The sequence below is a fragment of the Trachymyrmex septentrionalis genome, unplaced genomic scaffold, assembly GCF_001594115.1.
Source record: "Trachymyrmex septentrionalis isolate Tsep2-gDNA-1 unplaced genomic scaffold, Tsep1.0 scaffold87, whole genome shotgun sequence".
Taxonomy (NCBI): domain Eukaryota; kingdom Metazoa; phylum Arthropoda; class Insecta; order Hymenoptera; family Formicidae; genus Trachymyrmex; species Trachymyrmex septentrionalis.
This window is the reverse complement of record NW_017306059.1, coordinates 2,845,854-2,857,789: the sequence shown is the minus strand read 5'-3', so window position 1 is coordinate 2,857,789 and position 11,936 is coordinate 2,845,854. Positions and strand designations below refer to the sequence as shown.

At 30.4% G+C, this 11,936-nt stretch overlaps 1 protein-coding gene across 3 annotated transcripts in view; it reads left to right on the top strand.

Annotated features, from left to right (window-relative positions):
• The window catches only part of LOC108755440 (regulating synaptic membrane exocytosis protein 2), a 167,328-nt gene that overhangs the window by 117,952 nt on the left and 37,440 nt on the right, over positions 1 to 11,936 (top strand). For all 3 annotated transcript variants that reach the window (XM_018498441.1, XM_018498440.1, XM_018498442.1), the window contains one exon: positions 2,125 to 2,249. In XM_018498441.1, coding sequence (XP_018353943.1) covers positions 2,125 to 2,249 — 125 coding nt within the window. The remainder of the gene's footprint in view (positions 1 to 2,124; positions 2,250 to 11,936) is intronic.

Sequence of the window (11,936 nt, the reverse complement as noted above, 5' to 3'; positions counted from 1 at the left end):
TTAAATCTCCACGTAAATGGATCCATTTACAGTAGGTACTTTAAAAAATTTTTTTGCATTGCATAAACATGTTCCATAATTATTCTGATATTAATTAACCTATTCTCTCTTATGTCTAAATCTTCTTCAAATTTTAAACTGTTTAACATAAAGAATTTTAAACAAATTTTAAAACTTGAGAATGAAGAAATTTAAATTGAATGAAAAAAGTATAGTAGGTATATCAGATAAATAATATTTTCAAATTGGATAGCAATGCTTTCAACATTTTATCCTGTTAAATCTATTAACGAAATAAAATTTTTTACACGTTTTTTTTATAATTTTAGTTTACAAAATTTACAAGGAAACTTGATAAATGCTGTAAATTCGCTTTTACGATGTAGACGTGAGGAACGAGCGAAATTCTGTTGTAGACGATGACCTGCCACGTGTAAAAGTGTGAGAAGTCAACTTGGCGATCAATTTTTTATCACCATCACGTACAGGGAGGGCCAAAATTGAGAATGTTATATACTATTATCGACAAATCTCTCCGTTTTTATTGTTTCCTTCCTGTACCTTTCTCTTGCCTATCCTCGTCGCATATAGCTTTTTTCTTGTTAAAATATTGATAGAAGGTTATTTCATTATTTGCACAAATAGCGCAAAACTTTCAATCTATTTTATATTTTCTCGATATAAACGCGATCAATCCGTCATTCGGTTAAGAACAGTTACGGTTGTGCGATATTTTCTACATTTCTGCGACTACATTCATTTGTGTGTCAATTCCAACAAACTCAATTTCTGCTAGGAATAGAAAACTAATTCGCAAATATACTCGAAATAAATTTCAAATTTATATTTGTCATATTTATATGAATATTGCAATTAGAACTTAAATTATGTTCCTTATTTTTTTAATTTTAAGATATCTATTAATTTTTCTGCTTTCTTAAAAATTAGCATTCTTCAGAAAAGATCAATATAGTAAATTCTATAATTTTTTTTTGTTAACCCATAACGATATAAATACATTTAAAAAAACTGCATGATATGTAAAATTAAATAAAAGAACAAGAATTTCGATATTCTTGCCTGACTTTCAAGTAATTTCAAAAACTTTGCAGACACGTCACACAAGTTTTCATCCACTTAGAGTTCGTAGAATTTGCGGTTGTCGGTAATAAGGGGGATTGTCTGTCGAATCTATGTAGTTAATCGTAGTGTGCGAGGGTTTATCCAGATGTTATATATATACAAAATCCTTAGAGCCGATAGTTCGAAATTGGTTTGGTCATGTCGGCTTGTATTTCAGTGCCCTTAATCGCTGAATTCAGCGAAACACAGCATTGAAATAGCTTTATCAGCCTAAATGAATTTAGAAGAGAGAACATGCATCCTAATAATACATAATGTTAGAGATTCTACGTTTGTCCACTAAAATTTTCCTTTCGATTAGAATAAAATTTTTTTAATTAAAAAGAAAATTTTTGTAAGTCACATATACGTTTCTCTCAGTGTGCGATGATATTGCAGAGACCAAAATAAAAAAAATTATCAATTAAAATTATTATATATATAATATATTATATATAAATGATACTGAAGATTTAATAGTTAATAAACATTCTATTTGACTATCTTAAAGCTTGTTATTTCCTAAATTATTATCTTCTATATAAAAGTGGAAATATCAATGATCGGACAACAATTTGCAAAGCTAAATTCCTAAATTACAAGCACTCGCATACGCATTAGATTCGCTAACAACGTGACATTGTTACCCCAACAATTGGTGCAATTACCGCTCGCGTTTACAGCGAGCGTGGGCGTTAATTATTTTCCTAGACCCTGACGTTGTAGCTTCAACTACACTCGCGAATACGTATGAATTCTGCTGTGGGGAGAACATTGGGGGAAATTGTGCGAGTTACATCGCTGTGAAACATATAAACTGCGTTTCTCTTTAAAGCGGGCGGCGCGGCGCCGACGTGCGACACGTGTACGTACAGCCCGGTCCGTTCCTATCTCGATGACGCAAATCCTACCCACGAAGACAAGAGATATCCGCGGAAATTGCGGCGTAATATTGCTTTTCGCATACGTACTTCGTTCTTAGCCCACATCCTTTTGTTGCAGCACGTGGATTTGGCATGAGGGTGGTAGGCGGCAAGACTGGGTCGGACGGGCGCACCTTCGCGTGCATCGTATGGACTGTGCCGGGTGGCCCCGCCGAGAAAGCGGGGTTACAACAAGGTGATAAGGTATGTTATTAATATATATTTTATAATAAGATTGGAAATAAGACCGTTTATGTATAAATACATTATTTTAAATACGAAGCGCCACTACGGTCTGAATGTTAAGATATTTTGAACTATTATATATATTCATTTAAATGAATTAATTTCAGAAATGATAATTGCGTGCCGATATGGTTGTCGGACTTTCAACGCAATCAATCTGAAATATTAATTTTACCGTCTCGGTAGTCTAAAGGCTTAGGACGGAATGCAAGAGATCCGGATTCGACTCCCGGCCGAGGCAATATTTTTCGCATTAAGTTTATTACAATTTTTTAAGATTAAATTGAGAAATTTGGGGGGATTATTAATATTTCAGATTGATTGCGTTGAAAGTCCGACAACCATATCGGCACGCAATTATCATTTCTGAAATTAATTCATTTAAATGAATATATATAATAGTTCAACATCTTAACATTCAGATCGTAGTGGCGCTTCGTATTTAAAGTTATATATATTTTATATATTCAACCAACATTTTCTAAAGATATTATTATAACAAGATTATCTTTCATACAAATTCTAAAAATAATCTTAAAAGTTGCCTACCGGATCTAGACTTTACTCCCTAAATTTGAATCAATGGATAATCAGTGATGTCAGTGCCAAGTAATCAGTGAATTAAATATGAGATCCCTAGTTAATCTTTATTGTGTGATCTAACTAACCTTGGTTTAGTTGCTTGGTTTCATTGCTTAAATTCAATGAATATGGTATTGGAAGATTGAAATTAACGTGCAAATATCAGTATTTTAATTCAATAAATAAAGCATCAATATTTTAATTATATAATGCTCAAACATTCTTCCTTTTTTATAATAGTTAAATTTCACTAATTATCAGTGCCACTGGATAATTAGTGACTATCCACTGATTCAGATTTAGAGAGTAAAGATTAAAGGTAACCAAGAAATTGGATCATGAATGAATTTCATTGATGAATCTATTGGTAACTTTTAATCTTTAGGTAACTATATATTGAAAATGGACCTAAGTATGCGGATAATATTCAGAATACCCTAATAAATAAGTTTTATCTCAAAAATTACATTTTTAAGAAAAAAGTCGCCGATATTGATATAGGTCTCCTAAAAACACATCCTCTTATTTCTCGATATAAACTAAATATTGCACTTTATTAATCTTTAGTATAGTATACATGAATGTGTCATTCGTGTTTTGCACATTTTTTTATCTTCGAAAAATTAGAAGCATTAAATAATTAATTATAACTTTTTTAAATATACGATCTTACAAATACTTCCTAAAAATGTTAAAATATGTAAAAATCTTTAAAAAAACTTAATTTTTGTGTATTTCTTAAAGTAATGAAAATTAATCCGAAATAAAAATAACCCATCGTGTATATTTAAAGGATCAAAAAATCATGTGTATTATATTTATTTTTAATATTAATAAAAACATAAAATGCATTCCAGCAACGTACTTAAACGATACTGTATAATACAATGTATGATTCTATATTTTCCAACAATGACACAAGTAAATACAATCGTATATAGTTAAAATACTACATTCGATTGTGTTATCGTTTTATATCACTTCACGAATACCAAATTACATTTCATTATTTTTCTAATATTGATTCTGATAAGAGATTTCAAGATTATCTACATTCAGATATATTCAGACATATGTATGAGACCTTTTTTTATTTCTTTGGGGTGAAATAATTATGGGGATAAAATAAATAAAACTTTATTATTATTTAATAAGCAACATTTCAGCTACACGTATTACTGTGTTACACAATGTATGACTGTGTCCCGTTGCTGGAAAGTTTTACTTCGTTCAAAATCATTATGATCTGTATTTAAAATACAATAATCGCCTCCAATACTACAGCAATTTTATCAACTCATGTAAGGTAATGCTATTAAGCAATATAACGTTCTATAAACGCTCGAGAAAATATTACGTGGAATATAGTACGGATATAGAAAATATTTTTCCCCACGAGATGTTTATCATTACCTATCGCGGACATTATGAACGATAAATGCAAGCAAATATCGACATCCCTCGATGCATCAATTTTAATTAAATTTAAAGTTGAAGTACTGACAAGTGAAGAGTCGTCCTGTTCACTTACATATTCGTATTAACATTAAAATTGATAAATTTTATTTAATAAACGGCAATACTAATAGCACATTATGCATTAATTTGTAATCAATATTATTATAATTCACGCAATAACATTCTAATAATATTCTAAACATCTCGCTTATTAACATATTCACTATACATATTTATTGCTAAATAATTGTCAACATTTTGCATTATTAAAAAAAAAGATTTTTCAAAAATGTTTTCAGAGACAGAATTTAAATTTAAAAGTAAAATTCCAAATCCCTGAGTTCTGCTAAAGCCCATAAAAATTCCAGATTTCATTCCGTTACATGCAGGCAATGTAAAATTCAAGACGATGTTGGAAATTAAATAATTTAAATGCCTTGCTTCCCAGATGTCATTCAAACGTCAGGCCGTACGAAAAGGCGGGAAGTACAATCTTTTCAACCCTCTATCTGCTTCTCAAGTGTCATCACGTACAAAGAGTCGGCGTAGATAGATACGGGTGATTGATCGATCGGAGAGAGCGACGAAAAGACGACCCTCGTTCCTGTTTACAGTCATTACATTTTCATAAAAATTTCCCCATACGACGCTTATCATCGATAAGCTTCCCTCTCGTGCTCAGCAACAATATCTAATAACGTGCAGATATCGCGCAGTTTCGCTATCGCATTATCCTCCGGAAAGCGTAACAGGGTATGCTCGCTTCATCTCAAATTTTCTTTCATCAGCGGATAAATATCAAATTGGAAATAAAAAAAAATCATGAGATCTTACTGCGACGGGAGAATGAAAATCATGATGTGAACATCATGACAAGAGTGACGTATTTGTTAGTTTAGCGACAACGGAACAAAAATCCGCGGCACACGACGCCTTCGTTGTGCCCCACAAATTCAGTAATGCTTTGTTTAATCCGCTTACATCCGTCGCTTGTAAAATTGGAACACGCAAACTCTCTCGACAAGATCCATTCGAATAACGACCAATTCGCTACTGTCAAATTCTGAAATAGACAGCTGTAAATTAGATCATAATTTCGGCAATTATCCCCCGTCTATTTCTACTGTCCCGATCATGTGGCGATCAAATTTCTTCATTTAGAATGATAATTGTCATGTGGTCAAATGTGATTTTGTTAATATTCAGTGGTTATCCAAACATTCAATTATTGCTGTTATTAGGTAATTATGAATGTAATTATTACAGTTTGATATCAATTAACTGTTAACTTGAATGACAGCAAGATAGTGCCTACGTCTATTATAACTTTTAGTACACTAACAATGAAAAATTTTTAACTATAAGAATTTGTATCTATTTGTAAATTATCATGATTGATTATTATTGCTGTAATGTTAGTAATAATAACTATATATTAACTATTAGTAATAATAACTATATATAACTGCTAACAACAAATATATTATATAGTTAGTAATCCGAAAATGACTATAATTACAATTCTTATTATTGTAAAAATGATTGAAATTATTATAATTTAACTATAATTTATAGTCACTTTTAGACCAACCATATTTTATATAGTCGGTTGCTAATTATATATATTTGTGGATAGAATTATACATATAGTTATTATTACTAACATTATAGCATAATCATAATTATAGTAACATATAATTGTGATCAGAAATACTAAAAATTTTTCTCTTAATATATCAATAATAGTTAAAAATTGTCTTACAACGTTTCTCAAAAAAAGGAAGAATTATTAAATAATGCGTGCTTAAATCACTCTCATCATTTCGCGTGGAAGTAGATATATAAAATACAGTATAAAGACGTGATTTATGAAAGCAATTTCCTGTAATAATCGTCGAAAACAGTACCATGATAGAAAAAAATATTCGCAAAAATTTTCTCTCGCTCGATGTACAATATTATAACCAGCTTAATCTAGATTATTTTGTTCTCGAATATCTATTTGTCATGCTACGCATGCAAACTTATTGTTAGCACGTTTACGACAGAAAATGGATAAGTTACCGATTTGACGATAGAATAGAAATATTCAATTTAATAAAAAAAGAGATAAAGTCTCCAACGCGAAAACAAGAAATCTTTTTTTATCCACCTTGCGAGAGAGTTTTATCGAGCGATCCCGGTCCTACAGAATAGAATTTCGTGGAATTTAAGAATGGACATCTATCACAAACATATACACGTATATAGCGTTCATTGGTTTAAAATCATTGGTAAAAATTATCTTTTTCTTTCACGGTACTTTCCTTCCCTTAATCCCCTACGATCTCCTTAAATCCCAAGGCTAATTAATTGGCTAATTATATTTAGCTTTTCCCTGCCAAGTGAAATCTCTTGAAAATCAGTCGCCGAAATCACGTTTCAACCAAATTCCAGACAAGTGAGATTTATCGCAAGTAAGATTATACATATATTTCGACTGTAAATTTCATCCTCTAAATTTCTTCAAGTCTCAACAATACTTGCGACAAATATCCCGATTTTATAGACGATAAGAAGATCATAGGAATAAGTCTTGCAATTTACATATATAACATTTTTTTCATTAAATCTTAATTCAATAAAATAAATTTATAAAATGCAACATCACACAATTTTTTAACGTTATTTGTATTATATTTGGATTACTACGATGATTTATAATTTTAATTTCTCTTTAGAATAGAATATATTTTATAGTGTCTTTTGAATTTTTTTATATTTTATATACATATAATAGATAAATTTTAAATATAATATATGTATAAAAATCAAACTATTGAAAATCTCACTTAATAATTTATTACCAAATTAATTGATTCTGTCAGTATAATGCGTTCAATAAACATAAATATAGATTCATTTTATGTACTATGTTTCGAACAAATAAAAGTATATATTTTTCATGCTGTCTTTGGTATTATTCTAGATAGACAAATTAAATAACGACTAGTAAAAAAAAGAAGAAAAACAAAGAGAAATGGAGATAAAAAGCGTTCTTCTCACCGGAGGTGCAAAGTAATTAGAAGTCCCGCGAGAGTAAAGTTCCTATTAAATCGGACTTGGAAACGGGAACGAGAACGTAATTAAATATTGATCTTTCATTTTGTATCGTACCGGATAAAAAATCGTTAACGGTTTTACATTTCACACGTTTCAAATTTAAAACGAATGTTGATCTTTCATCAATAGTTTGCAATAAAAGGTTCTCGTCAAAGTTAAAGAATTCGTCATAAAGTTTGATGGAACGAAAATAGAATCAGATTAACCCATTATCGACAAATTGAGAATATCTCATATTGGAATAAATATAATATTTTTCCAGGATTGGAAGTAACTTGAAAATTGAGATTACAAGTTTTGCTTTTCGCAATTCATAGAAGGTATCTTATATCTGCGTACGTGATCTTTACTGCCCTTAGCTTGCGCCATATTGCCAACGTGCTGTACCTATTTACCCGTGCAGTGAATTACGACATACATAACATGGCATACATTTGCGGTTAATGGATGATCGCCCACGTAGTAATTAATAACAATAAAGTTTGACGTTGAGTCGATTGAACAGCAAATCCAAGCCCTAACATCTCGTTCTGACAACGTTTACCCCTGACGTCACATGAACGTCGTAGTCGCGCCGGCTTACGTCGGAAATGAAATTTAACGTCAATGAGAACGTAGTACGCAGTTAACCAACGACCTGATTCGATAAATCGTATAAGGAACTTTTAGGGCCAACCAATATTTTCAAATTATATGACATGCGTGTAGGTATATTTCATTTGTAGATTACTTTACGGATACCACGTAATTAATGCAACGAATAAAAAAATATAAAAGTGCAATTTCTGATATAATTGAGTATATCGTAACATTTTGCCAATCTCCGTTTCAGCAAATAAAATTTTTTTGAAATATGCCATACGTCAATAACTGTAAAATTTTATACATACAAACATAGTTACATGTATTGAACATTTGATTTAAAATGGAATAAAATGAATTTCATATTTGACTCCGCAAACTGAAGCTGTATAGAAAAATATAAGCCAAGAAAATAAAAACAAAAGCTTGAATTAAATTGAAAACGTTAAATGTGAGATTTATCTTGGAAGACTGAGATTGGGAAAGAGGTTTCAGTGTCAATAAGATTAAAATAACTTACAGCGAATGAAACAAAATAACGCAATATGATTTTCACATCATGAGCCATCTTAATTTCATCAATCATAATTTATGTTACGAATAAATGCTGTTAATTTAAAAAAAAAATCCTCTTTATTTTAATTCATGTGATTCAATTTGATGATGATAAAAACAAACCCGAAAAACCAATTTTATTATATTGGGTGAGGTGAATTTTAATAGATAAGATAAAATTGGCGATATATATTAAAAGTTCTTTCATAACTACGTCCATGTAATAAAAATTCGAAGATTCTATTACCAAGCAAAGTGAATTCCATAATAAAAATTTAATACATAATAAATAAAATCTAAGATAAATAAAGCATCATCCTCCATTCTTTCCTACGTTTTTCAATTTATTTTTCTGAATGAATATTCATGAAACAATTATTTATTACGATATTTATTATACCTACGACGTCAATACATCAATAATTATGCAAAAATATGACTGAAAACATAATTAAAATTAAAATTGTTTATAATGCGTGCAATGCTCCTACTGTACTGAATAAATACGATAAAATATTATGAATGAATATTCTGTTGCATATAAATACATGCTTTCACAAATTTTTTTATGTTATTACAATGTTATTACAATGGAAACAGCTCTTACTTTAATCCATTATAGTTAAATAAATATCTTACCAACCTTTCATTTTATTAAACAATTGAAAAAATTAAAACGTTACAACCTTCATATAAATTATAAAATTCAAGAATTTAAAAATATTTTTTTTTGTGTGTATTCCTCTCGAAATATTCTACTGTTGAATTATGCTGAATTACATTTGCAGCGTATATATCGCGACTTATTAATTGCAGTGTTTTTCCACGAAAAAGTTGGTATTATAATTTTCGAAATTTTATTTTTCGTCAACCCGTTAAAAAATTTTCACGTTTCGCATATATTCACGCATTTTATCAGGACCGTCGCAATATTTCCTTCACCACGAATATTCTATATGAACGGACCCACGTTAATCTCACGTTTCATGTTTTATCTTTGCCACTCAAACATGGTTTTCTCGCCATTATATTACGAAAAATATGTTGACGAAACATGACGCTCTTCCCTCTTTGTCGCAAACGTCGCGAGGCAGATTTGCTATTGCTCGAGTGCGGTGTTTTCATTCTTGCGAACGAATGGCATGCTGTAAATTTTCGGAACGAGACAGAACTGAAAAGAGGCCTTTTTTCGAGGACTAAACGGTCGTAACGGAAGACGCACGCGAGCCACTTTGATAATGTTTTCAAATGGGGCAAGATACGGAACGTTTGTGCATCGTAAATAAACGGATAAAGTAATGTGATAAAGGACTGATTTAAAAAGAAAGAAAGAAAAAGCAAATTTTGACGTAGAAATATTTTCCGCTTATCACATCTGTTTATACATATATATATATATATATATATTTTTTTTTAAAGAAATTAAAAACTGTAATAATAACCATTAGCAAAGATCGTATGCAGTTTTACTAATGGTTACTACTACATTTACTTTAATAATATATATTAAAAATTAAAAGATTGTTTAATATTATCACTTTTTTATTCATTAAAACAGTATTTAATTATTCTACTTTGTAACTTGTAAAGTAAATATAAAAAAGTGTAAAAAAATTTTAATTATGTGGACGAATTTTCGTCTTTTATGTGGATGTTAATGTAACAAAAATATGAGTAACATTCCAGGGTTGAAAACTGTATACATATATCCGCATAAAACAGAAAAAGGAGGAAGAAAAAAAATATATAATATTTCGACATTTCTGATACAATAATTTCAATTTTAATAGAAAGCAAATTAATATCAAATAAAGTAAGAAAATATTACAGTAATAACTTTATATTACTATCACAATTACAAAAAAGACTAATATCGAGGTAATTTTTTGCAGAAGCGAAAAACAGAGAGACTTGAAATTGATTATCTTATAATTCCTGTAATAAATGTTACCATTCCCGCATCCTGGATACTGTAATTCAACAGCCTGTATCTCACATCCCACATCGGGGATTGTAGTGATTTTTAACTCTGATAGCTTTTGATGGTTCTGTTTTTTTATTCCTGTACTAGACTGCATTAGAATTTTTTTCCTCGCTTTATTCAAATATCGAACAAATACCTATTTCACTTTAAGTTCCAAAGGTATACACTAGCTCAACTATAAAAACAGGCTTTCTTGTACCGTTTGTTGCCGATAAATCGGCATTTAAATCATTTTTTAATTAATTTCGTGGCATTGTGTTACTGCTGAAGTTCTATGAATATTCTTCGGCGTGTCCTCCTCTGTTGACGAACGCATATTGGGATTTTGTTCTGGCTGATCGATGCAATACATCATATGATAAACGAGGACCACGGAAATGGCGAACTGGCAGCGACTGATTGCTTTCATACGCGTCATTTCCTGTATCCAGTTACCGCATCCACAATCTTCCCTTTATAAAGGTGCAAGATAGTGAAGAAAAAGTCTACGTGGATATATAATGTGATCTGAAGGCTACGAAAGCCTCGTTCTGAAGCACCGAGACAGAAAATTGTACGTTATACGTAATAATGCGGGATACATGTGCATGAGATAGAACTATTGCAAATTGAAGCGAATATGGTTGTCAAAATGTGAAGAACAATAAAAAAAAACGAACAGAAGTAAATTAACCGAAGAGATATAAAATTCGGAGAGATTTTAGCTTACTTAAAGAAATTATGTAATTCAACTTACATCACTATATACATAAAATGTGAAATAATACTATTCAAACAACTAGAAAATTTGAAGATATTTTAAGAAGAATTCTTCGTTGAAATAGGTTGCAAGCAAGGTATATACGTACATAGAAAAATGCTTTGACATCTTCTCGGAGGAGCACAAAAAAAGTTACTTTTATCAAACAAAAAATTGATCCAATGAAAAATTCTGCATTACTGTACCATCTGCACGTGGAAACATTTTTGTATCTTTCTTTCTCTATTTTTCTCTCTACTACAAATTTTCCTTTTATCGCATCCAAAAATATACAAAAGCAAAAAGATTTGCACGCAAAAGCCATTCGGCGATATTTAGAAAGTTGGAAAAACTTTCCACCTGCTTGAACAAATATTTCCATTTCAATGCAAAGTTTCTCATTGCAGGTATTTCTTGATCAAAAAGGAAAACTTCACTCAAGCTCACACACATACAGATCCGAGCATTGCATAATTATTATATTATTGTTACGGTTTGCATTGCATCAAATATTAGTAGAATTCAAAATTACGCATTTCTCCTCAAATTTCTTGCATTCTAACCTTTCTTGTAAATTCTTTTCGTTAGGACTGCCAGATCTTTCGCAAGAATCTGCCAGTAAATGATCGCGGATAGAAAATTT